Source organism: Chamaea fasciata, unplaced genomic scaffold (assembly GCF_029207755.1).
Source record: "Chamaea fasciata isolate MVZ Bird 193981 ecotype frontalis unplaced genomic scaffold, bChaFas1.0.hap1 SCAF_2, whole genome shotgun sequence".
Taxonomy (NCBI): Eukaryota; Metazoa; Chordata; class Aves; order Passeriformes; family Sylviidae; genus Chamaea; species Chamaea fasciata.
In genome coordinates, this window is record NW_027094087.1 from 82,628,073 (window position 1) to 82,655,660 (window position 27,588).

Genomic DNA, 27,588 nt, shown 5'->3' on the forward strand with positions numbered 1-27,588 from the left:
AGTCTTTTCAGTATTTAATGCCTTTGTTTTAGTGGGGGAGATTGTGGTGCATCACTTAGTAAAATCCTAATGTGAAGTTGGGTGTAAATGTGAGGTAGAATTTTTGGGGTCCTTTTTTGACCCTGTTGTATGCATTCTGATGACTTTTCTCTAGTATGGACATTATCATGGAAATTCCTGTCAAATAGTACAGCAAGAGCTGACTGCGAACTCTGTAAATACTTTAAAATGTTTAGGGTTGGGCTTTTTTTCAGAGAAACAGGCAGAATAAATGTTGGTGTCATCAGCATTTCTGAACGAAGTTATCTTATTCTGCACTCCTGTCAAAACAATGTAAATACCAATCAGTTTAATCCGGATAGTGACAGGACAAGGGGAAATTATTTTAAACTGAAAGAGGAGAGGAAAAATTCTTTATTATGAGAGTGGTGAGGCACTGGTACAGGCAACTCAGAGAAGTTGTGAATCCCCCATCCCTGGAAGTGTTTAAGACCAGGCTGAATGGGGCCCTGAGCAACCTGATCTAGTGAGTGGCATCCTTGCTCACAGCAGGAGGGGTTGGAACTAGATGTCCCTTCCAGTCCAAGTTCATGTCTTAATCTCAAAGATGTCTAAAAGAGTATTACATTCACAAACGTACTTACCTTGCTTCTTTTCCCAGCAAGTCCTTTGTAAGTGAAGTTTTATGCACTTGCATTTGAATCCACATAGTCAACTCCTTCATGGGCTCTGTATTTCTACTTGGCAGTTGCTGCATGCAAGTGTTAGATAGACATTACTGAGCATACATTATTAAAATATCTGGGAACAAGTCCTCTCCTCCTTATTGTTTCAGAAGTATATGCTGTAGCTGAATGATTGTATCATAGCATAAGCTCTTACAGTTAAGAGAAAAGGAAAAGCCTACCCTTTTAAAATTCCTACTGTCTTTATTTTTTGCTTATAACAAAGTTAACTGCTGAATGCAACTCATCAGGTGGTAGATGGAAGAAGACTGTCTAGCTTGAAGAATTAATTACTCTTTGGAATACAGTGTATATATGTTCTCTGGTATATACTATATATTACTGTATTGTAACTATAATACTGTTTTTATGCCATTACTGTAAACAACTGTTGAAAGAGTGGTTGGAAAAGAATCTGGAAAGTTGCAAAATAATAGAAGTTTTGCCCTTTGAACAATGACCTCAATGGGATAAAAACTTCCATTTCCTCTGCTGTCAAAATCAAGGCAAGTAAGTGTTGGGTAGCTGTGGACAGTCATGCAATTCTGTATGTCAAGAATGACAACTGTTAGTGTAATAAAGATTTTCTTGAACTCTCCTATAGACAAATCTTACAGAAGTTTGTTTACATTTCTGCAGACAAGAAGTTTTCAAGGAATCCTCACTTCCCATCTGTTACATAAAACCTAAACTGCAGTGGCAACTTTGCAATACACTTACAGATCCTGGACTTCTAATATACTTATTGCAAAGGTTAATGCTCCCTTCAGTCCTGATGCTGCAGCACACATCTGTTTGAGTTATTTACAAGCTTATACAGCTGTTTTCCTTAATTCCAAGCATACTTCTGTTGGTACTCTTTCTCAGAAAGTTGCAGGGAAATTTTTCCACTAACGAAACGAGTCTCTTTTTTTGAGTCTAGCTTACTGGTACAAGTTTGAAAGATTTTAACTTAAAACCACAGGAAAATGTAGATCACTCTCTAAATGTTAAATTGACCACTGAAACGGAGTAGTTGTGCAAAAAGAGTAATGAACTGGTTCTGCAGATTTTCCAGTCAAAGATTTGATGTTAGCAGACTTCTGGCAGTTCTTGTTAATGAAGTTCCCCAGTTAAAATTATAATTAATTTTAGAACAGCCTAATCTCACACAATTAGTGCATTTTGATTGCCCTGAAATAACAGAACTGACTCCTTCATCAGCTATGCAATATGTGCCTCTGCAGAAGTAACTAGCACCTGAACAGAAAATGGTGAAGTTTTTAGAGCCCTTTTGGTATCACACGTTCCTTCATTAGAGCACATACAGCAGAGCAGCCTCAGTTGTACAAAGAACCTTTTGTTTATTGGAATTCAGACTGAGAGAAGAATCTTTGGCCCTTCTTGGGAAGGTGAGAAGAGGGAGGAGATGTAATATCAACTTTATAGTGCATTCGTTGGAGCTAATGGTTTTGGACGACAGGCTTCTCTCTTTGGTACGGTTCCTATCCCTGTGTTGATTGATATTAACAGCACAATTCAATTGTCCCATTCCAAGTTGCTGGTGGCATTTAAGAAGCATTAGTGTGCTCAGAACATCCACGTGGCAGATGCAGAGAGAGAGAGCTGTGCTTGGAGCTGCCTGTTGGATAGCACAAGGAATGTTCAAGGGCATTTTGTTTTGTGCCCTAGATGGTATTCTCACTGGATGCCTATATGTAGGCACCAAATAATTCTAGCAGAAATGATTGATCATATACTTGCTAATGCAAACGAAGCCTTTTTATAGTTTCTTCTTTGGCCAACTTTGAGAAACCAGCATGTAAAAACAGACATCTTTCAGTAGAGGGAGACTTAATTTGTCTTGTCATGACAGATTTGTAGTCTATATTTGGTCTTAAAATTGAATGAATATTCTGTCTTATAGATTATAATATTATATATTTTTGCAGTAAGTATGCTGAATTCAGATGTTTAAATATAACATTTTCATTTTTGAAAAATCATTTTTCTTCAACTATTTGTTCATCTTAAGTTCTGAATCAGTTGCTGAATTTCTTCCTTATAGTCTTTGTCTGTTGTGAACATGTTCCTGACTACAAGATGAGAAATAAAAGAAAAGCCCTTACCATATAATTCTTTTAAATAACTTGTGCTTGGATAGGTCTTACTACAAATCCTGAATTGAGATTTCCATATGTGTTCAAGAACAGCTTTTAACCTGGACCAGTGGAAATCATTTATTGTGTAACTGAGGTATCTAAATTAGTGATTTCTGAAAAAATACAGTATCCAATGAACAAATGGTTCTGATGTTAGCTTTTCTTTTTCTCTTGGGATCTTTTTCCAGTGTGTTCTTCCCTCTCCTTCTACCTTTCCTTTTAAAAGAAATTTTTCAATCTGAGGCTCTAAATTTCCATAGCTGTGGAATTTAAAAATGCCTTGCCTGTCTGTACTAGGCTTCCCTAAAATGCTGATTTACCTTGTCTTATCTGCAACATTCAGGAAATGTTAGTAGTCTGTGATTTATACTGTCCCTTTTCTCAGCTAAAGCATTCCTCATCGGGCACCTCTGAAGAACTGGAACACCTGCTGCTCTGTGGCCATTTAAGCAGCTCACATGGGAGTGGTTGTCACAGAATCACAGATTCTGAGGGATATTGGAAGGGACCCACAAGGATCATCAAATCCAATTCTTAAATGAACAGCCTGTATGGGGATGGAACCCATGACCTTGGCATTATTAGCACCATGCTCTGACCAACTGAGCTAATCTTACGTCAGTCCAGGCAGATCTTGGAAATGGGGAAAAGGGGAAATAGTGTAACTGCAAGTGCTCTTGTGAAGTGCTGGTGGGTAGAGTTGGGCTTTTAAAATGAAACACGGTGCTCACCCCATTACAGACATTATTTGTAGTGCTGGTGGTGATGTTACCTAGGGAATAAAACTTTGCTGTCTTTATACTTGCTAAAATTTTGGAAGTCTGAAGTTGGAAGGGATTTTTGATACCTTTTGATAAGCTGCCTTGTCAAGTGGACTGCTGAACCAATGATATTGGAAGTTGTTACTTACAGGATTCTTAGAAAGTGACAGACATTGACTCCTGGTATCACAGATTCAAGGGAACTTTTACCTCCATGAAATAAAACTTGTAGCATTGTTAATTCTGCTGCTGTGGACAGGAATTCTGGCTCAAATGCAGAAGAGGGGAAGGAAAGACTAGCTCAGGCTTTTTTTTTTGCATATGTAGCATTCTAATGAAGGCTCCTGGGCTGGAACTCTGCAAATTAAAATCTGCTGTCCATAAGCACCTAGTCCACTCACATAAGGAAGGACTTTAATTGTGGTAGGAGAGCTGAGTATCTTTACAGGCACTTTGGCAAAGTTGATAAAGAGTAAAGCAAAGGTTAGGGTTTTTGAAGGGATATTTGGTTTATTTTCCCTCAATTCTGGCTAAAAATGAGAGATTAGATGCAGAATCTTGAGCACGTTCACTAGGACAAGTCACCCTATAGCAGCGTTTTCACATTTGAATAGCAGTGTTGGGAATAATTGCTTGGTTTAATTGCTAAGTTTGAGTTGTCTCCTAACTCCGGGGTTACTTTGCCTATTATACTTGTTTCTCTGCCCTATTTGACATCCTTTTGGAAACTGACTGCAAGGTAAATTCTTCTTTATTGAAGCTAAATGCTTTTAAATAAATTTCTCTTGTTACAGGTCACCTGGGTTATTTTTTAGTGATATGGTGTATCACAATTCTTGAGAAACAGATTTCTAAGTTCTCATTTCATAATTGTATATACTTTACCCAAAAAAATCCCTCTGTAGGCATTTTTAATACTTTTATAAAATCTGTCATTTTTTAGGGTAAAAAAAAATCTTCACCATAACTTCATTAAATAGGTTGGTGGCTTGTAACAAAGTTATTATACTTATTTCAAAAGCTTGAAGCTGTAAAACTAGCAATACTTCAGAAGCAAAGTATTTTATAATATCTGTTAAGATAAAGGTTGAAAGGTTTTTTCTGAAACAGATAACAGAACCTGAGTAATTTCAAATCTCTAAGAAGCTGTCCAATGTATTAGTCTTGAAACTTGATATGTTGAAGATAGAAGTTGTTCTTATTAAATATTTAACATCCTAGAAGTCTTTCTAAACTACTGTTTTTGGAAATACTCATTTTTTCTAATGTGCTCTTATTCTGTAATAGTTTTTTCAATTTATAATCTGAAATCTTTTTGAAGGTGTGTTGAAACATAGAATACCAAGAGATTTAAGTCATCTGTGGAGGACTATGTGATTTCATGGTACTTGACTGTCAAATGTGTATTTATTTATTTAGGTTCAAACAAAGAAGGAAGAAACTTTGCCACCATCACATAGTCAAAACATTCCAACTTTTTATTTTCCTCGAGGATGTCCTAAGGAAAAAGTGAATATAGATGCTGTGATCGCCAAAATTGAGAAAACTTTTTGTGAATTTCCAAATGAGAGGGCAACGTTAGAAGACATGAGTAAGGTTGCAAAGGTGAGAACTTGCTGGCCATCTTCTTTTTGTACTGTGCTCCTATGGAAAGGAAAGATGAGTTCTCTGTGCTTGGTTTTCTTGTATTGTGTTTCCATCTCTCCCACACATTAGTATTTAATGATATTCTGCATTGTTGGTACCACAGTTGTGTGGAATTTTCTGCATTAACTGTGTATCAAATGACCTTATAAAAGAAACAAAACATTAAATCAAAACTTGAATTACTTTTTTTGATGCATAAACAACCAAATACTAAAGAACAGCATTGTGTGTTGCTCTCCATTCCATATTGACCAAGAGACTTAAGGCAAAAGCATTGCTAATATATGTTTTGTTTTCAGGGTGTCTACACAAGTTGGACAAGTTTTTTTCTCATTCTGCTGAACCTCTGATGTAAAGACACTGGTAAAGATAGAATGGTTTGATCACTTGAGATTATAGCTCTCAAGTTATTCCTGAAGAGCTAATTTAGAGTTATGGCAGAGTGACAAAATACTTAGCTTAGAAAGCAGCAAATATTTTTAAACTTCTGTGTAAGTTAAAGACAATAAGCTAGTTAAAATAAAGTTAAATTTCCATTTTGTTATATTGAATCAATGATTGAAATCTCACTGCATGTCACGGTCTTGGTAATGAGTCTCAGGTTCTCATCCATGTTTCTGTCACTTTGTCCAGGGTCTAGAAAATAGAAAGTGACTGCTCACAAGAGCAGGACTTGGAGTTTGCCTCACCAAAACTTTTTTACTGCTAAGCTGCATGATAGGATCCCTCTCTTCTACAGCTCCTTCCAACATAGAAGTGAGGAGGTAGGGAAGAGACACTTCTCGCTCAGCAGGAAGGTGAAAGAGTCTACTCACCTACAATTCAGTGATGAAAGACACCTTTCTGAAGAATGCTGTCTGAGGACAGTATTCATCAAAACCACTTTTTTTAATTTGTTTGAAGTACTAGTTAAACTATTGCATGAGAAGTAACTGTACTTTTGCTCCAGTGACCTTTCACATCTTGCAGTATTCAGTCTTTTTGCAGGTCCTTGCGGATGCCAGTGTGACTGCTCCCAGCTGGAGTCAGTTTTAGGCAAATTGGGCTCTTGGCTGTTATGGCTGCAGACACTTGGACTTTAGGTTCTTGTGGTCACACTGGAGTTGGGAACGTGTAGCTGTTGAGTACTCTAAAGCAAGATACTGCTGCTCAGGGCAGGCTGGCTTGCTACTTTACAGAGGATGTGCCATGCACATGCAAGGATGCAGACGAGTTGAGCCATCCTCTGAGCCAGACAAATGTCAATTTGCTCCAGTTCAGAACTGCTATAAGTGTGCTGTCTTGAGCTTAGCATGAAGATATCCAGCTCTTGGGAGGAGTTTAAGATGGACTCTGTTCAGCTGCTTGGAACATGGATGACAGACATGTGACTCACTGTGTTAGTCCATTATGCTAATCTATGATTGCTACAAGTTGCCCTGTGTTTTGCTATCTACTTTTGGATTTCAGCCTAAAGCAGATGCTTTAAATGGATTATTTCAGAAGGTGAAGCTGGTTTCAGAAACAGTTTTTAAAAAATCTCTTCTCTAATGCTTTCTTAACACTTGTAATTTTTGAAGGATCTATAAATAAAAGAGTAGCCCTCAGATAAGCAATCAATAAACTGACTTGATGTATACTTTCATTGTAGGCTTGTGAATGCCCGCTTTACTGGAAAGGTCCTTTGTTTTATTGTGCTGGAGGTGAACGAACAGGATACGTGTCAGTTCATAAATTTGTTGCAATGTGGCGGAAGTAAGTAGATTATAATTTATTAGAAGTACTGCAGTTTTTTTCATTGAAGTGTGAGATTTTAAGCTCTGAATGTGATCTTGTCTGTAAAGGGCAATAAAACACTTTCTCATAATCAACCATTGTCATCAAACTTGTACATGGGAAAATGTAACTAAATAATACTTTAATACTTTAAAATAAACAAATCTTCATTTATAGGGTTTATGGATTTTAAAATGTTTGGTAAATGACTGACAGTTCATGAGAAAAGTGAAAACCATGGCCCTTAATTGTAGATGCCCGTTCTGGACAAAGTGCTTTTTATTTTGAGTTTTTCTCTAATTCTAGCTTTAAGTTGTCCTTTCATGTAATCGATTACGTGGTGTACCCACCCCTTTAACATAAATTTAAGAGACAGTACTGCTTTAATAAGTTCACTTGGAGCATGATTTGACATTTGTAATAAACTTTTGAATAAATATTGTTTCATAGGCCTTGCTCTAGGGTCCCTGCATGAGGTAGCATAAGCAATTTTCTGTGTAGAATATTAAATGGAAATATTTACATTTCAGAGTACTTCAGACCTGCCATGATGATGCTGCAAAGTTTGTTCACCTTCTCATGAACCCTGGCTGTAACTACTTGGTGCAAGAAGACTTCATTCCTTTTTTACAAGTAAATTGCAACTGAAACTATTTCTAGGAACACAACAAAATGATGAACTGGCAAAGCCCTGAGTTGTTTGAACTAAATATACTTTTTCATGGTCATCATTAAAGTTTATTGATAATATTCAGTGCAACTGACTTTGCATGATCCACTAAGATGCTAGTGAGTGACTTGTTTTACAGTTCATCATTTTGTATAAGGTGAGGTCTTTTTTAAGCACAATGGTGAGATTTAAAATCGATTGTAGGAATAGCACCTGTATTGGAATCTTTTATGTTTCAGAAGGCAGTTAAAGTTGTTTAGGTCAGAATAGGCCTTTGGAGGGCAAAGAAGAAGTTGGATATGAATTCAAAACCTAGTAAATCTTTGTTGGAGGAGCAGCAAACACCACCTTATAGAAATGACTGAATGAAACCTACATTGACTTTACCGAATCACAGCCACAGAATTACAAGCTACAACAGTCAGCAGTGTTCAAAATCCTCAGCCTATCTAAAATGTAGGAGAAAGAATCCTATAATATTTCTAAAATTTAGGAAAGTTTTTGTTTATCTGATTTATTTAAAAGATAATTTTATTTTTAAAAGGTTTGTAGTGTTATTTGTCTGAAGCTTTGGTGAAAACAAAGTTATCAGTAGTGATTGTGGAAGATAATTTGAACTCTTTTGGTTAAGGAAGCAGGTGTGCTATTCTTTGCTAATTGTCTTAAATAGTCACTAGTGAATACTCCTTGGGACATTGTTATTCCTTTTTTTTTTTTCTTTTTGTAGGACGTGGTAAATAGTCATCCAGGCCTTTCATTTTTAAAAGAAGCATCTGAATTCCATTCACGGTATATTACAACTGTAAGTCATTTGTATCTGGAAAAACTACTTTTTTGTTAACTAAGAAAATCAAAATTAGGATTAGTCAATATATCTAAACCTCTGACCCTTGGGAAGAGTAGTTAGAGTAGGCTGTCAGTCTTCATTTCTACATAACTGGAAATCTTGTGGAAAAAGTCTTTCTTAAGCATGATAGTTCTTAACATTTGTAAGGAATTGCTGAATTTAGTACTAGTAGGAGAAGCAGTGAATTGTAATAGTGTCAGATAAGTTAATGAACATTAAATGAAGAGCAGGCTGTTATCTTAAACACTTGATTGTGGCTGTAGACTGCATTCATTAGAATCCTGAACTTAGTCTGGGATTAATTAAATGAAACCTGGAATGAAACAACTATATTAATATGATTATGTTCAGTATTAAGTGAAATAATGATAATATTGAAGCTGCTTGCTACTTTTCTTTCTGGGGACTTTTCTTCCACGGAAGGTTTTATACATGAAAAATTTCATTTCTGTCTTCCCAGGGTTACGTGACTGAAGTATTTGTTCTGTACCCAAGGGAAAAATCAGTGATATTAAATTTTCCCAGCTGTAGACTAGACAGTCGATTCCACTGAAGTCTCAAAAGATTAAAATTCTTCAAAATGACATTCAGTTCACTTTCTTTGTGCATGTGAAGACTAGCTTAATGAATGTTCTCTAACAAAAAAAACCTGCAGAATTGATCATCTTTTATCCGTCTTATACTTTGACCCAGGTTAAAATTGTGGAAGGGTTTTTTATGAGAGTGTTTAGGTTTTGTTCGTTACATCCTTCTTTACAGAGACTTGCTGGCCTATCAAGTATGTCCTGCTGCATTAGGTTTTGCTTCTTGTTATAATGATTGCCTGAGTTCACAGAACTTTCTTGTCAGTTATGACTGAAGGAATTGTTCTGCCTGTGAATTGTTTTGTGTCTTAATGGATTCTTGGTTGTATGAAAGCCTGCTCTGGTTAAATTTTGAAAGCTTGCTGCCTGTCCTGAAGAACAGTAGGAAAGATGATGTCCTGCCATTTCCAGTTACTTTTCTTTGGAGGAGCAGCTTATTTGAGTAGGTCGGAGTCTAGCAATATTGAATGAATTAGTACTGGAAGTATTTTGTTAACAGAAATTGGTGTTTAATCAAAAACTTGGTGTTAAATCAAAAAGTAAACTAGTAGGAAAATATCAACAGTATTTGGAATGCCATTTGGCAGATAAGAAATGGCAGGAGCACTCTGCCTTTTTCTTGTCATATTTTAGGATGGCATACCTGTTGACAGAATTATGGAATATTCGGAGTTGGAAGGGACCCACAAGGATTGAGTCTAACTCTTAAGTGAATGGTCCATACAGGTATCAGATCGACAACCCTGACATTATTTGCACCATGCTTTGACCAACTGAGCTTATCACAGTCTTCTAAAATTCTGTTCTGCAAGATATTAATGATAATAATAGATTATTTTACCTATAATGAAAGAAGCCATTTCATACCTGTATTCAGTTAGCTTAACTTTGCTACATGAAGTTTTATCTAAAGGATACTTCCAGTTGCAAACCAAATGAGCCATTCTTCTGCTGGGTTTTTATATATCCCTACATATATGTATGTGTATGCATATACATTACGTACATCTCTTTGACACATGTTGTGTAAGCCATGAAAGCGATCTGTTCTGTCTGCTAAGAAGTGGTACAGGTTTGTTGGTCAGTCTAGTGGTCAGGTTAGTTACATAAGGCCACGACAGAGCTGAAATAAGTTTAAAATGTTTTCTGTGACAAATGAGATATTGCATTTATTCTGCCAGGATGTTAGGTGCATACCTGAACTGTGAGTTCTTGAAGCTGTAGTCTCTGTATTGCACCATTTCTTCCTCTTCTGACAAAGCACTCTGCAGAATAGTAAAGGCAATTCTCTGACAATTTGCTTGTACTCTGCATCAGTTGATTTTAGAAAACAGTTTAAGTCTGTTCCCAGTTGTCTTTAACCAAACATTCAATTTTGTTTTTATTTTTAGACCAGTTAAATGTATAACAGATGAGATAATGACATGCAGATGGATAAAGTTGCAAACTAAGGCAAAAACCTTTTTAGAAAAAATTGCTTTGTACTGTAAGCCAAAAATGGGCCTTCCCTGAACTCACAATTAGAATTAAGTTAATTATGTTTCAGAAGCAGGATAATCTATTCTTTTGTCTGGAGTCATTGAACCAGCTGTTCTTGTTTGAAGAACGGGGGAGCTTGCTGTTCGACAGTTAAAGCTTTCTTTCAAAACTTCATCAGTACATTGCTCTTCTATTTGTAATTTAGAAACTGTTGGTTAGTTTAAACTATTGATTTACTGCAAGTAAAGTTTGAAGTGATAAAAGCTTAGCCTGTAGTTGGGAGGATATATTAATTGTGGGAAAGTGGTTACTAAAGAGATGAGGAGTTTAGATAGTAACTGCTCTCTTGCAAATGAATCAGTACACATGCAATACCAAGTCTTGCCAATTAGCAGGTATAATCAATCACCAGTTGAGCAGTTATACTTCATAATATATTTAGGTTTTTCTGTCTGGGTTGTTTTGGGTTTTTTTGTTTAGTAGTGAATGACTGACTAATTAAGTCAAACTAATTGAGGTGAATACTGAACTCAGTTAAGTAGCAGATAAAACGTATTTTAAAGTCTTATTTAAAGTCTTTAGTTTGTAAACTAAACCCAAGAAAATTATACTGAGTGCATGAATTGTCCAAAATAGCCATAGAATTATTAGTTTGGAAAATACCTGTAAGATCATTGAGTTGATGTAGATGTAAAAAAATGTCTTGGGTACTCAACTGGATGCATTTGTTTCTGGTTCCAGTATCAGTCATGGCACAAGAACTAGTCATCTTTCTTGCATAGATTTTTTTTGTTGTTGTTGTTGTTCTTCACTTGGAAAATGTTAATGTACTACTTTTAATGCTCTGAAGAGGTTTTTTTTTCAGGGAACTTCCAAATAGAATGAAGTTAAATGGGGAAAAACATTCTCTTTGCACTTGTAGGAAGTATTTCTGTCAGATGCAGATTTGTTGTGTTTGTAGACTTCAGAAGTAGCAACATCTGGTGTACTCTGATCTTTACACAGTCCCAATTCTATTTCTGTAAATACAATTATGAAGTAAAACTCTTATAGCAAATGCAGGTCTTTAAATCTGAAGTAATAAGATACATTTATAGGTTCATTATATTATATCCTGTAGATCTGGAAGACTTGAGGTAGTGAAATTGCCAGTCTACATATTTTGGATAGCATATGAGTATTCTGCAACATTACTGAGTGAGATATAGGTATTGCAGCATTGAAATAAAACTTCTCTAGATGAGTTTAGATATAAGTTTAGAAATGGTTTGGATAGTGGATAATATGACACAAGAGAAGTTCTAACTAATGAGAACAATAGAAAGAGGGGAAAGATAGAGCTCTCTAATGCTGCTGTACTAAGGCATCTTTGAGAAATATTTGGATGGGTATTTAATTATCATTGCTTAAGTTTCTTTCTACTTCCTCTTTCTTGCAGGTCATACAGAGAATATTTTATACAGTAAATAGGTCCTGGTCTGGGAAAATAACTTGTAATGAGCTCAGGAAAAGCAACTTTTTGCAGGTACATATCTAAAATTTTACAAGACAGATATTTCTACAAGTTTCAAAACGGCATTAACTGAAAGCTTAAGGGAGTAACATAAATTCATTTCTTCATTTTCCAAAGAGTAAGGAAGACCCAATTACATTAATTCTCATGCACTGCAATGTGTTTAAATGTGATTTTTTTGTATCTAGAGCTGTATACATGTAAATGTGTGTAGCAGAAGTTCGTCTGATCTACTCATTCTTCTGTGAATGCATTCATTTTCTGCCATGTGTGTTCAGTTTTGCTGTCACACTGTATGGTGTGCATTTTTCCTGAAAACAAAAAGTGTTCCATTGAAATAACATTAGATATGAACTTGGTTATGAGAACTCAGATCATTCAACAAATAAATGTCTTACAAACTCTTTAATGTGTTTTGTTTATCCTTCTGATAATAGAATGTGGCATTATTGGAAGAGGAAGCTGATATTAACCAGCTGACAGAGTACTTCTCATATGAACATTTTTATGTTATCTATTGCAAATTTTGGGAGCTGGATACAGACCATGACCTCTATATTGATCGGAAGGATTTAGCTCGACATAATGATTATGGTATGACAAATGAATCACCTTTGTTTACATGTATTAAATGACCTGTAACTTTGAGCTGAGGAAGTGGTTTAATGCCAAGGCTGGCTTCATCAGTCTGTTGGTGTAGCTGGTCCTGCTGACTCAGTGAACAAAAGCAGGGTAACTCATCTGTGATGCTACTTTGCACTTACAAATACCACATTTGAGGAAAATTTTGAATTTGAATTCTGATCTTGACAAAGAAGTAGAGGAAATATCACTTAAGTGTTACTGTATTATAAATGGTTTTGTTTGGCAATTTTGGGTTGTTATCTGGGACACAACTCATTTTGCTGATATTATTCAAGTAGCATTACTTTTATGGCAAGGCATGGAAAGAAAACTGGCAAGGTATAGAAAAGGCAAACATACCTACAGGTACTTGGCTTATTTTGGAGTTTTGCTAACACAGCTGCAGTGTGTTTTGGTTTAATACTGTTCAGCACTAGTTAGCAGGTTTACATTTGCTGCATGTAATATGCAATGACCATGATTCTGTAGTCTTGCACGCTTGTTCCTATTTTAAGTATTCTTTAGCTTGCATGGAACTGTTGGGACTCTTTTAGATGCCTCGTCTCCATCTTAATAGTGTTCTTTCAGGACTGGAAAGCTTACTTAAGCACAAAGTGATTATGGAGTATTAGCCCATGTTAAAAAGGATAAACACAACTCTGGTTGCTTGTGAGAATTTGCCTGCTAAAGTTTGACTGTGCTTTAGGACAGTGAGATAGGAAAACTGCTTTCATTTGAGTGGCTGCTCTATTAAGTTAGTATGTTTTAGAAAGAAAGCACAACTAACACAGTGCCACCTGCAATTTAATTTTGCAAATACTTATGGATAAATTGAATATCCTTTACAAAGGTAGTACTCAGTTCAGACATGTCTTTAAAATCCCTGAAATGGTTTGAAAATAGAAGCATGGGTCAAAACCATGTCAAAAATAGACCCCTGTCAGAATCAGTAAAGTATGTTTATTATGTATGATCGTGCCAGTTCTGTTTTGGCTCTTTGCCAAGATCATGTAAAACTTAATGCCACTGGAAAACATTATTTACTTGGCAAAGAACTGGGAATGCAGTTTTATTAATCAGCCAATTTTATTGCTTGTATTACAATTTTATTACTATTTCTGCATTAAGTTTGAATTCAAAACTGGGTGGTTGTAGCTTTGCTTTTGGAGACTTTGTGTTAAGTGATCCTCTCTAAAAGGACTCAAAGGGATTAATGAGCACTGCACTTGATCTTTCTCACTGATCTGTGTTGTAAGAGAAGAGTTCCAGTAAACTCTTCAATAACACAATACAGAGCAAAAATAACTTGAATAGAGTTGACACCGTTTCAAACCTTTCTTCACAGCAATTTCAAATAGGATGATAGAGCGCATCTTCTCAGGAGCAGTAACAAGGTACTTGTTTTGTATGCTGATCTAAATCCAATTTAATTTCTGCTTGTTAAATTGTGTGTTATTCCAAGGGAAAAAGATAGCTCCCCTTCACAAAGGAGCAGTGAATTTCAAGATTTAGTATCATAGTTTAAACTCTAGTAGTACTAGAGTGGTCTTGGAACCTTTGGCACAGTTCAAGTTCTTCATTCTTTACCCATATGAACACTGGCCACTGGATATTGTATGACTTAGCAGGACTGGGACTGAAGAAGGAAGAAATATTAGCATCATTCTTTTTCCATCCCTCAAACCTGTAAAATGTTCAAGGAGGACAGAGCTTTTAAGTACTAGTTGTAAAATCACTGCTTATTGCATCAATAAATTTACAGAAATGCTTCCAGTTGAGTTACTTTACATTTTTGACAGCCATTTTTCATTTCTCCCTTTGGGATTGACTTCCTCTTTTGTATTTATGGAATTTTATTAATTTTTGAAATGTTTCCTAGCACAGTATCTGAGGTAGAAAGCAACTCATAAACAGAAATAAAAGATGAGAACTTAGTAGGCGTATGTCTAGAGCTTACTCCTTTATCTGAGTTTCTTGGGCAAGACAAAACATATACCATATTTTCACAGACATCTTGAAGATAAAACAGCCAAAAATGAATTTCATTATTGAAATGTAGTCTTTCTAGGAACTGCCTGACTTTTTACTAGACAGGTTGACTACGTGCTACTTATTTAGTTCCTGCAGTTATGAGAGTGGAAACAGACAATTATGTTCTTGCCATGGACACTTCCTGAATATTTCTATTTCATTTTTATCTTCATATTCTATTCAAAAACTTTTATCTAGTGGAGTTCTGTAAAACTTTTAAGTTCTTACCACTTCTACCTAAATAGAAATTCTAAAAAGCATATGTGCTTGTATGTAATGCATCACCAAAATTATCTGAGATGGCTCTTCTGTTAACAGTTAAGCCTCTTATGAACACTGGATCATTTAGGAGTAAATAGTTAATACCAACAAGGAAAAAATCCTTAGTTTGGGTTAGTAAAAGCTACGTGTTCTAAAATAAATTTTGTTTTTCCTCATTTGCCTTCAAGAGGTAGAAAAGCACAAAAAGATGGGAAGATTAGCTACGCTGATTTTGTCTGGTTTTTGATATCTGAAGAGGACAAGAAAACACCAACTAGGTAAGAATGAATTTGTTTCATCAGAAATAAAGGCTGACTTTGTTTTTCCAGTCCTTGAATGGGGACCACTAATGAACAGCTGCAACTAATGGAAAAGACTAAACTGTCAAAACATGAGTGGAAAACTGGCCCACTTCTTTGCATGTCCTTGTTTATCAGTGTCTCCTGTTGTAGTAGCTGTAGAAGTCTATTTTAATGACTTTTAAGAGACTAATTCAATGTTATTGTTTCATAAGTTGTGGGTGGCCTATTTATGAACAGGGCCATACATTAAAGACGTTGCACCTGTTTCATGATGCCAGTGACGTTGGGAAGCTGTGCAGCTACCATTAGCTGTATGGTACTGATAAGAAACCTATCATATATCATGTCATTAGCTTGTTCAATATGGGAACATGCCCAAAATACTGAAGTTTTCATGTACAATTCAATTTTTCATTGTCTCCCTTGGTATTTTTTTTTTTAATGTAAAACCATGTCTTCTCCTTTACACCATGAACAACTATGTTTTCAAATGCAATAATGGATGGCATAGCAAATACCAGCAACTCTTAGCACAGTAAGCGGTGTTTAATGACTTTCCATGGATTGGTGGAATGTACTTGTAAGTCTAGTTTTGCCTTTGAAACAGGCAACATGAATTCTTGAAATTGTGTAGTAAGTTTGTCTCTTTGCTGTTAATGACTGAATTTCAGCATTGAATACTGGTTCCGCTGCATGGATCTCGATGGGGATGGTGCCTTGTCTATGTATGAATTGGAATATTTTTATGAAGAACAGTGCCAAAAATTAGATAACATGGCCATAGAACCTTTGCCATTTGAAGACTGTCTGTGCCAGATGCTGGATATTGTAAAGCCACAACATGAAGGTAATAAACTCCTTTTCCATCTGTAACTTCTGTTTCTCTGGATTTAGAAGTTAGTGCAGCCTTAAGAGCACTCGGTTGGTCATACAAATAAAATGCCTTGAGGTTGTCTTTTTACTGAAGTCTGTTAAAGCTTAATAATTGATCAGCCTTCCAACAGCAGGCAGGCATTCTTTCCATACTAGAATTTAATATGCTGCTTTAAAATTCCTTGTCAGCTTTCATTTTGTGCTTGTAGCCACATTTAGTTTTAAGTCACTGAAACCTTGTCACTGTCTAGCTTAGGTGAGGCTCTCAGGAAAACCTCTTGATGTTTCACTCATTTCTCACCTCTTCCAGTGCTCATTCAATTGAGTTTCTCTGGAGGGAACAGTTTCTAAACAGTGTTTGCCTCTTAGACCAGTTTAGGAAATTCATGACAAGGGGCTTAAAATTAACAGAATAATAAACTGTACTGAGTTTTTGGCTGCTTTTTGCATCCAATTGAAGTTTCCCAGACCTGCATTCTACTCTCCTGCATTTGACATTGTATCGTCTTTAGCGGATAAAATTTCAGTTTACATTTCACACCTGAAAAAAACTTAAGTAGTGAGCATGATGTTCTATAAAATTATGGTTAGACAACCAATTAGTAAGTCGTGCTTATTGCCCACTTTCTTTCTAGTATTACAAATATTTAAATTATGAGAAAATTAATTTTCTTTTACATACACTTGTCATTTATTGGGATGTGATTTTTTGCATGCCGAGAGAATTGAAACGGCTCAAAAGTAGAATGTAAAGTTTGCTATTCTTATTTAAACAAGTTAAAATGGATTTGCTTAGTGAAAACGTATCTCTAAAGGCAAATAATATTCCTTTTTCATTTACAATTTTTTTTAAGTGTGATTCATCTGAAAGCTCCTGATCCCTGATAGCAGTGGAATGAAGTCTTACACCAACATTGTGTAATGCGTGGGGGCTAGGGGACATTTAAAATGAAGCGAGGCAAGCTCTGAGAAGCACACTTACATTATATGGTTGCTCACAATCACCTCCTGAGCTCAGTGGTTCCCTTCCAGTCTTATGTTATGCTTCTGAAAGGCATTTATAACATTTCTGTTCTGCACTTAAAATTAAACAAGATTGATGTATCTCCTCTATGTCATGAGGATGATAAAAGGAGGCCATCAAACAACCAGAATGAGTTATTCAGGGTAATAAAAATGAAAGCCAGTTGAGAAGGGTTGATTTTTTTTTTTTAGTAAAAACTGAATTAGGTTTAAAATGTGGATTAAGAAAAAATCTTCTGTTTTTCTATTACAAAAAACTATCAGCATAAACTGATGTTTCACTTTGTAGCTTTGAAACAAAATAAAGACACTTTAAGAAAGTTATGGCTAAACTGTGATACAGTTTCAATAGAATGTTCTGTGTACAAAAAAACAAACTTTAATTTCTGAAGACCTGAATTAATTACTCAAACTTTCCTCCTATTGTGTTGGTGTTTGAGAGACAGTGGTAGGCATCCACATAAGCGCTACATGTCTAAGCTCCCATTGCAATAAATGGAAACCGGAGAGCAAATCAATGAACCAAATATAGGAGTCTAACTTAAACGGGGAGCTTATGTAACTGGGATTCAAATCATTTGCTTGGTTGTTGAGAGCTGCTGCCACTTGAGATGGTGTGGTGCATCAGACATCTGTGTGGGTCTGACAGATACAGCACAGGTGCCACAGGGGATTTGTGTCATTCTGGAGCACCAGCTATGAGCCAGGCAGAACACACTGGGGCCTTTCATGACAGATGCAAGCGTGGCAACCATGTACAAATGGGATTTGGATTTTGCTTCCCTATGATGTCCTTGAGTTACTTTTTTAGAAGCTGGGACACTATGCTGAGGAAATACTGTTGCAAGTATGGCTTTTATTGAAGTCTTCCATAACATCTTCAGTTAGCTCCTATTTGATTAACAATGGAAGATTGTCTGTATTCCAGGTGAATCAATAAAGGGGAGTTTTAAGGATAGTCATCTGTCTTCCCTTGTGTACCTCATATTTTTTAGCCTTTCTGCAGAAGCTTCAATATTCAGCTTTGAAATAGGGTAACGTTCCTGAGCAACCTGACAAATACTTCTAATGCTTAACGCATCCGTTGATGTGAGTCTTTAAAGTATCACACTACAAAAATCAAACAAAACACCTCTGAGCATTTAGCTTTCCTCTCAAGCAGTAAATATTGATCAGACTGGACAAGTGTGGCAACCATGACTCTATGAAAAATTCATCTGTATGAAGCATAATCACACACTGTCATCTGTCACACATTTGTCAGCTCAAGTCAGGGAAGAGGGAGGGCTGCTGCCATAGGAGATTCCTACCTGCTACCCGAGCACTCCTTGGGAAGGAATGACCAACTCACTGGGGATTTCTATCTGTTGAAGCTTAAACTAATACCTTAAATGACTTTTAATAGCTAAGGGAGGTAGACTGTATTTCACTCCAACATACTGATGGATGGTGGGACATGACAACCACAGCAAGGAAAAAAATCTGAACCATTTAAAAGTTTTGCACGCTTTGAAGGACACATCTCTAGGTGTGTATTTCATCTGGTTGCATCTCTCCCATTGCACTGAGGATCAGTGACAAATGTTGCTGAGCAGTGATGATTGAGTAATGATACTGTACCTTTTGATTCCTCCACTTTTGAGAAATAACCCCTTTGGCTCTAATAATTTTATTTCTAATTATCTTATCTCATAATCTTCTTTACAGGAAAAATTACTCTGCATGATTTAAAGCGATGTAAGTTGACAAATGTGTTCTTTGATACCTTTTTTAACATTGAAAAATACCTTGACCATGAACAGAAGGATCAGTTTTCTATGTTGCGGGTGAGTAGGAAGCTTTAAAAGTCTTTATAGCTACGGACTCAGCAATTAATTCTGTTTTGTATAACATGCAATGTGATTGTTTAGGATGGTGAAGGTGAAAGTCAAGAGGTCTCTGACTGGGAGAAATATGCTGCTGAAGAGTATGATATCTTGGTAGCAGAAGAGGCAGCAAGTGACCAGTGGAATGATGGGTAAGAATGCAGCAGGACAGTTGATATGAATCCTCTCTACTAAAGTAGAGCCTCACCACCACTGTCATTCATTTAAAAAAGAAAAAACACATCCTTCTCAAAAATACGTAATTTAGTGCATTAGTGTATGGGACTACCAAGTACATATGTGTGAACCAAAACTCTTATTCTCGAATATGTATCTCTTTTTACAAGTCCGTGTTTTTAAATTTGTAACTTGGTGAATTGAACCTTCAGATGACTTTTGTTTTCTGTTTAAATCAGTGGTGAACTCATGGAAGAAACCCAAGGTGGTGCTCTATTTTAGTGTTCATAGTGGATTCTTAGTATTTAATTCTTCTTTGCCCTATGTCTTCCTCTGAAACAACTGATGAGCACAGAGCACCTCTATAAAGCAGTTTTAAAGAACAAGAACTTCAGTATCTAAAGCTCATTCTCTGCACAGTCTTGTTAAGTAGATGGAAAAAAACCATGTGATGAAATTCAGTAGTGGTTGGGAAGACATGCATGAACCTGAGTCACCTTAACCCAGGAAACGGTCAAGTTTTTAATCTGCTACCATAAATCTCCACAGAGACTTCATGGGGTTTTTTTAAAAGCTCTGACTTACAGATTGATCTTACCTAAAGTGTTGAAGCTAACCTTTAAGTATCAGCCTCCACTGGCTTGTATTAGTTAAACTTGCATTTCATTATCCATTTATTAATCTGCATCAGCAGCAGGTGGTTATCAATAATTTCTGGGTTAACAGCTGGGTTTTGCTTTCCAGCATCTGCTTAAATGCACAGCTGCTATCGCTTCCCGGTGCTCATGCACATGTCAATACGACCCTCAATCCAGTATTCCTTCTCTTTTATCATACCCACTGCAGCTGTATTTCGTTCTTCCTAAGCCTCACTTCAGCTTTCTTGAAAAGAACTTGAGAGGTTTCTGGCAAGTACTTAGTCTTGCATTTGACCATTTCTAGCCTGTAAGTACTGCACTGGAGCAATGTATCGGTGTGTGCTTTGAATCCTTTCAGTAGAGCTGCATTTCCCACGGGAAAGTTTGGCATGTGATAGGAGAGTAAATTGGGAGAACTTAAATTCGGGGAATTATTACAGAACCCTGGTGCTGTCCTGGTTATGTTTCTTTATTATAAAATATTGGAAAGTATGTTCTTCCTGCAGCTGCCTTGTTAGTGTTCCAATATTTAGGCACTCCCTGGCATAGTTAGACTTTCATTTTCTTTTTTTTTTTTTTTTTTTTTTTGTCTGCTTCTAGGTATGATGCAGAACTGAATCCTGTAGACCATCAGAAGGCCAGTGTTCTAAAGTATCAAATGGACAAAAGACCATTTTTTGAAATGCCTTCCCATCTGGCTGATGTAGACGTGGATGAATATGACTACGATGAGGATTTTGAGTGAGGTTACTTATGGTCAGCACTTGCAGAAGAGAAGGAACAGTCTGCAGCAGGTCTGCTACACACTGATACGTTTCAGTGAGGTTTGTTTCCAGGAAGTCAGCTTAGTTTTGTCCTAAAAATATCTAATCACTACACTACCTTTTAAGTAAAAGTGCATTTATATGGAATGATGAGATTTTTGTATTTATTCAATAGTTTATCGTTTGTAAAATAGATTAAAATATTTATTTACAGATGTTGCATAATTCCTTTTTGGAAGAATAACAATATTTGATTTAAGAGAAAAGTAATCTACTGTTTTTAAGAGAACTGTGTAATTCTCTTGATGTGTGGTGCACTGACCATCTCCATCTCACCTGAGAACAGGTATTTCTGTCCTGGTATAGGAGGTAAGGAGACAATTTACACCTGCAATGTGCTCGTGCTCAAAGACAGCCCTCTTTTAGGTTTTATACCTTGGCAAGCAAGAGACGTAACAATGAGTGCACAGTTCAGCACTCATTTACAAGCAGAGTTTTGTTTGACAAGCTGTGCATATTAGTAGAATACACTAAACTGAACACTCAAGACAAGTTGGTTTTCTTCTCTGTGTAGTCCTTGTTCGCCCCAGCTTTAATTTTGCATGCCCTTTTAAACTTCAGTCTTTCCGTTGATGTTAATCATAAAAAGATTATTTAACAATGAAGTCTGAGTGTTCATACTTGATCCAAAATAGGTGTGTTAATTCATGCAGAAGGAACCAATTTTTTTAAAAAAATCCTTTGTATAAATGTTACTTGATCAGTGATGTGCACTAATTTGTTGTGGGCATTCAGTGCTTTTGTCTGTCCTCCCCTTTGTTTGTTTGCTATTGACACATTCCATGGATATTCATCAGTGTCACAGCAGCTTGAAATTGTTGCCTCACTCTTAACTGTTAAACAGGTTTTGTTGGGAGAAAAATGTACAAAAAGATGTAAGTTATTTTTTTTGGTTGCAGTGTAGATCTTTTAAAATGTTTAAAAAACATGTTTGTATTTTCAAATAAAGATTTTCATACATGTAATTTAACAGTTCTAATTTTTACACACTGCACACAATTCATTCTTACTATTAAAGAACCATTAGGATGGGTTACACAGATATGCAGTCTGGTTGGGTAATTACAACAAGTTGCATATGCAAGGCAATCAGCTTCTAGCAGGTTTTTCTTCATCCAGAAGAGAGTATTTGCTAAGCAGCTGGGAGAAACCTGTTGTGCTCAACTCCTCACACCAGCTCCTACACAAACTTACACACCTGTGTGTCAAGAAACTCATTGCTGAAGGGCTGGTGAACCTTACTGAGGGAAACTCAAGCAATTTTAATACCATTTGAAGGATTTTGGTTAATTATTCCAGTTTTAGTAGAGACTTGCCAATTTCAAATTTCTCTAGGGTTGTCTGGGTACCTTTCACTAACTGCCTATAGTTTGGGGCTTTTAAACAGTAAAGATACACAGAGAAATTTCTGTTAAGCTCTGTTCCCTCGGGGAAAGGATGACCAACTGGCTTTCCAGAAGATGATCCTGAACAGCTGTTGCACTGCAAGAGATACTTTTTCCTACCCTAAACTCCTTCCTAAGAAGAGGGCTTGTAACTGGGCAGCGAATAGCCCCAGGCTTTCCCAGCATGCAGTGCCATGTCTCTGTCACACAGCACTATGGTGCAGGGTCAATTTCTTCTGCAGAGCCTGTAGCTGTTGTTGCAAGTCTGTGTTTAATGAAGTGCCTGTTAAATCCTGCTCTCTATTGTGCTAACCAAGTCCCTTCTTTCCCAAGTAGAATAGATCCTGCTCTTATTGCAGAAGTAAGTCCTTTTCCTTAAAATACATGAGCTTGTGAGGATTACTGGACCTTGCCTCTGCAGGGTAATTCCCATCCCCAGCCCATTGTTACAAAAATTAAAGCATCCCTATCCTTGATGTGGTTCTGGGTATAATTGTTTTCCTAGTCAAGCTGTCTTCTGCCCCTCTGCTGTGTCCTTAGGCCTGAATCCACAAATCATCCACAGATGGATGAGGGAAACATCAGTCCAGGTAGGGGGATTTACTGATGGAATCATAGGGGAACCTGAGATCGTGGGGAGTGGTACCTCCCTTATGTCAGCCTGTACACCCAACTATGCACAAGGAAAATGATGGATTCACTGTGGCCACTTTAGTGTACCCAATGCCTGGGCAACAGTCATGGCTTTCACTTCCATCTTCATGGCAACTCCCAGCTCAGCCTGTGGAATAACAAAACAAAGGCAAAGGCCAGCACACATGCTGCCATTCTTTCTCCAGACAGGGTGTGGGAGTATCACACATTCAGTACTAATGGATAGCAATAGTTCTGTAGTTTATTTTACACAGTTACAATCCAAAATATATATATATATATATATATATAAAATAAAGCTGATATGATTACTGCAATGTACAATTCCAGGGAGCAGTGAGAAGGGTCAGTGAAAGCAGCTGCACGCCCCAGCCTACTGCCACTGAAACACTCTTGAGTGAAGATCATTTGGAACTTCTTAATGCAAAAACACCCTGTTTTTGAATGGCCATATTTACAGTCTATTTACATTGTCTTTCCAGGCTTTTTCCAAGTAAACACCACATGATCACTGTACAAAGGACTTCTTCCAGAGGAAAATAGTCAGCTGGTCCACTTTTTCTTTTTTTGTTACTTTGAAGCCTTGACACAAGTTTCCCAGGAACATGTTTGATGCTTAAAGACCTCTAACCACATCTCTGTAAGCAATGGAATTCAGAAATACTTTCAGATAACTGATCCAGGTTTTCCATTTTACAGGTAGGAAATGGCCCCTGCCATCACCCAGCAGGTCCTAGTGTTCACAGCTGGGCCAGGCTCCTTTCTCCCCCCACACCAGGTGCAAGGAAACACAGAGATCTCCATTTGGTTACCTCCAACGGTAAAGAACAGGGCCAGCAGAGTACTGCCCCCAACTGCTTCAAACAAGCTTGTCTCACCTGGTTCACAGTGTCTTTGATTCAGTGTTTGTCAATACCCTGATTCCAATCCTTCAGCTGTGAGCTTTTCCAAGGCAGCATCAAAGATCAGGATGCAGTTGAGTAATGATGCTCAGAAGGCCCAACCCTAGAACTGCAGCAGCCACCTCAGTAACGCCCACAAGCAGCAAGGGCGAGAAATCAACCACAGTGCTACAAAGTGGTTCTGGACCATAGACACAGAGACAACTTGATCCATGTCTCCTGCCACCTCAGTTGATACTCTCACACCACACTGACAAGTTAAAACAATTTGCAGAAAAATCATAGCATGTGCTTCACTTCTGTTCATCCTCTCAGTGTGTTAACTGTCCTACATCACAAGAAAAAAGAGATTCAGTCAGTCTTATACTATGAAGGAGACATCATGTAAGAGCCCACAAGGAATCTGAGTAACAGTGTAGCATCTAACCATTCACAGCTTAGCCACAGAGCCAGCTCTTAGAAAGAACTACAGCTTCCACAAAAGGAAAGCAGCGTTTCCATACCCCAAAAAGCCCAGAAAAGGCACTACAGGGAAAGGCACCATACTGCATAAGTAGTGCAACTTCTGTATGGCTTTGATCTTTGTCCATGGAGTTAAATTCTTCTATTATCTATCTTCAGCAGGAGCTGCTTCAAGTACAATAGCCAAACTGTCTACATTTGAACATGCATTTGACTGAAGGAAAAGATAGACATCCCTTTTTTCCCCCTTCTAATCCTCTTTAAAAATAAAAGCCCACCATAAGTTAAAAAAACATTGGCTGAACTTTACAGCAAAAACTCAAAAAGACAAAGATCATGCAAAGCCTGAATGTGGTTGTTAGATCCCAGATAGCCAGAGTCACTGGAAATCAAGGGGTTGCCTGACTCACTGCAAAAATACTGTCTGCCAAACACTGAGTTATGTTCTGAAGTGCAGAGAGCAGGGGGAAATACAAGAGGAAAACCTGAAGGAACTGCTCCACCCCCTGTAGTGGCTGGCACAGAAACCCTTAGGGGGCAGAAGGGTTGTGATTAGCTGCAGCACAGGAAAAATCATGGCCTTTCTTCCTCCCCCCGCCCAACCCCTTTCCTTGTACAGTCACTCCACATGACCCTCCTGTACAACATCCTATCTGAGTCCTTGCACTTCACTGGCTCAAAGTGATACCTTAGTTTTAGTTTTCATATTTTCCAGATTCTGTACTGTGTTAGTATATAACTTTGAACTTCACATAAAGTGTTAACAAGTTCTCTTCACAGTGTAGTTGGACAAAACAATCCTTTTCCAGCCTGAGAGCCAAGGACACTGTTACAGCTTCAGGCCCAAAAGGTATAAACAACAGGGAACTGAAGAGAGCAAACTGGGAGGATGGAACTTCGTAACTTGAAGGTGTAATTGGACATTTAACTTCAATATGTAAATGGACCAAAATTTAGCAAGGTGTAAAACCGTGACCCGTTGTCTGTCTTGGGTTGTACTGCCCAAGGTGTAGGCTCTGAAGGCATTTTTTAATAAATACCAACTTTATTCCTTTAACACTGTCTAGCCTCTGTTCTAGGTAGCCTCTCGAGGCATCAGTTTTTGGTGACTCTGCTGGGAGAGCAAGTCATCTGGAACTAGGGCTAAAAGTCCTTCCCTGCTGCAAGGATCCAGTCCAGGGCTGAGCTGAGACCCAGGCAGACACAGCTGCAGCTCTGCCAAACTTGGATCCCAAAGGCAATCAGTGCCCATGAGACAAGCCCCTGGCTATGCTGGTTGCCACTCCAAGCCCACAATGTTCTCATGCTTCCCTTCAAATCCCCAGTTTGTTCGGGGACAATTTAATCTGCCCAATAGCCTGACTGGAAAAGGGCAAGTAAAGGGCTGTCCAGTGATCAGACACGTTCCGAGTCTTTCAATCCAAAGAGCACAATGCAAACACCATTTCTGAAGCAGATATTCCCTGCAGGCCATGCAGCAGTGCCATCTCTGCAATGTGTCAATAACACAAAGCAACTGTAGCAAATGGCTCTTAATAAGGAAGCTCCACATTATGGGAAAAAAGAAAGGGGATCCTCCGCTTAATGCATCCTAAGTGACATTCAGTCCTTACGAATGACCCAAGGATGTCTAGATGCTACAATAACAATTGCCTCTAAAATGTAGATCAAGCTGAAGGAGGAAACAACAGCTGCAGCTGGAAAGGGAAGAGGGCATCCCCCTTTTCTCATCCTGAAAAGGGCCACAAAAGAGCAACCCCCTTTGCTGCTACATAGCTACCCAGGAGACTCTGACCTGACATTCACCCACCTCAACTACAGCTGTCGTCAGAGCTGGAAAACCAGCCAGAATTACCTGATCTGTACCAATGACATCAACATCTTCAGCTGTGTCTTCTGCTGGACCCTCCCCAGAGACATTTTCTGTCTTAATCTCATCTTTGCTGGAAACGAAAAACAAACCGAAAAATAGCTAAGTCTTGAGAAATCTCATAAGAGAGGCTGCACATGGAACAAGTGTGCTTAAGGCAGTGTATTTCACATAGTAAAATCTGCTGCTGGTATTCCATGCAAGGTAGCCTAAAGTTACTGGCCCAGAATTTCCCAGTATGAAACAGGTTATGCTCTCAGGAATTTTCAATAAAGCAGTTCAGAAACAAAACACTGATTTAAACAGGGGATACCTTCATATTTTATAAATTTTTGTTCTATTTTACTTGTATTCACCAGGTCCATCTAAAAAGTGTCCCAAAACTTGGAAAAGTATGCATCCTCTCAGGATTTGTGTTTCACCTTTTAACATACCAATAGGGGAAATGGCACCTAACACCTCGATAAATTAAGTGAATTAAAGGAAAATACTGCAACTCAAAAGTTGATTGCTCAAAAGTAGACTCCAGACTCCTTGTTTCTGCAACACCTCTTTCACATCCAAGTTGTGTGGCATTTCACTGGGGCATGTCTGCATGCCGCACACCAACACTTCTCTAAAAGAAAGCCACTGGGTACACAGTAATTAATAGCAGATCAGCAGAGACAAGAATCCTCTTTTACTTCCAGAGATGCAGAAAACACTTATTGTCTGGCTGCAGCAAACAACCCAAGAGTAACCAGCACCACAGATCTCCAACCTGGACACGGGAAGTGGGACAGGGAACTTTCCTCCATCCTCGTCTTTTTCTCTACATACTTGGTATTACTCCAAGAAGGCACAGAAGCCCTGTGACAGTGGCAGGAGGAAGCAGAAAATGTAGATATTGGACTAGGGAAACAAAAAAGCCTAACCTGTCCTTGGGACACAGCCCATAAGAAAGACAGGAGGGGCACACACCCTTAGCTCATGAAGTATTTAAAAAAACTGAAGGTGGATAGAGAGACCCCAAGTGTCGATGCCAGAACAGGTGAAGGAGCTTCTAAGACATCAAACTCTCACCAGTATCTTCTACGCAGCTCTCCTGGACAAAGGAATGGCAAATGTTCCTGCAAGCGCATCTCTTTAGATTTCAGCCTCTTCCTGCTTTTCCCTGCTGCAGAGGGAAGCTGGGAAGCACGCTGCTGTTCTGGGGCTTTGCTTGCTGCTCCAGCCTGGCTGGTTTCAGGCAAAGACCCTGCAACAGAGAGTGAACACAGTCATTCTTCAGCCTCACCCTCAGAGGTCTTGTGATGGACATTTCCAGTATGTTCCCCACAGCAGTGAAACAATTGGGCCAAGCTCAAAAGGACATCTGGGGCAAAGCATTCCTTTATTGAAGAAGACAGCTAAAAGCCAGTTAAAAGAAAATCCATTTAATTTGCCCACTGGTCATTTTTGCAATCTAGACTTATGAACTTGGCCCTGGTCCATAACTGCTATCAGTACTGCAGAGTCTATATAATGCTCAAGAAAGGAAGGCCTTTGGGGACACAAAGGAACAAGCTCTCTGAAGGCAAGTCACTGAAAAGAAGA

At 37.8% G+C, this 27,588-nt stretch overlaps 2 protein-coding genes and 1 long non-coding RNA gene across 6 annotated transcripts in view; 1 reads left to right on the plus strand and 2 right to left on the minus strand.

Annotated features, from left to right (window-relative positions):
- Positions 1–21,705, plus strand: part of PPP2R3B (protein phosphatase 2 regulatory subunit B''beta) — a 45,608-nt gene extending 23,903 nt beyond the window's left edge. For all 3 annotated transcript variants that reach the window (XM_066176491.1, XM_066176490.1, XM_066176492.1), the window contains 12 exons: positions 5,047–5,232; positions 6,905–7,008; positions 7,560–7,662; positions 8,427–8,501; positions 12,048–12,134; positions 12,560–12,716; positions 14,092–14,140; positions 15,227–15,316; positions 16,012–16,187; positions 18,944–19,062; positions 19,147–19,253; positions 20,517–21,705. In XM_066176491.1, the coding sequence (XP_066032588.1) occupies positions 5,047–5,232; positions 6,905–7,008; positions 7,560–7,662; positions 8,427–8,501; positions 12,048–12,134; positions 12,560–12,716; positions 14,092–14,140; positions 15,227–15,316; positions 16,012–16,187; positions 18,944–19,062; positions 19,147–19,253; positions 20,517–20,661 (1,398 nt within the window). In that variant the 3' untranslated portion in view covers positions 20,662–21,705. The remainder of the gene's footprint in view (positions 1–5,046; positions 5,233–6,904; positions 7,009–7,559; positions 7,663–8,426; positions 8,502–12,047; positions 12,135–12,559; positions 12,717–14,091; positions 14,141–15,226; positions 15,317–16,011; positions 16,188–18,943; positions 19,063–19,146; positions 19,254–20,516) is intronic.
- Positions 5,132–11,688, minus strand: LOC136285391 (uncharacterized). Its single transcript, XR_010719441.1, has 3 exons — positions 11,273–11,688; positions 10,328–10,395; positions 5,132–5,416 (listed from the first exon to the last, which is right to left on the minus strand). It is a non-coding gene; the product is annotated as an uncharacterized lncRNA (long non-coding RNA).
- Positions 21,706–23,203: 1,498 nt separating the features above from the next.
- The window catches only part of LOC136285389 (cohesin subunit SA-2-like), a 57,563-nt gene continuing 53,178 nt past the window's right edge, over positions 23,204–27,588 (minus strand). For both annotated transcript variants that reach the window (XM_066176488.1, XM_066176489.1), the window contains 3 exons: positions 27,076–27,250; positions 25,999–26,086; positions 23,204–24,009 (listed from right to left, as the gene is read on the minus strand). In XM_066176488.1, coding sequence (XP_066032585.1) covers positions 24,001–24,009; positions 25,999–26,086; positions 27,076–27,250 — 272 coding nt within the window. In that variant the 3' untranslated portion in view covers positions 23,204–24,000. The remainder of the gene's footprint in view (positions 24,010–25,998; positions 26,087–27,075; positions 27,251–27,588) is intronic.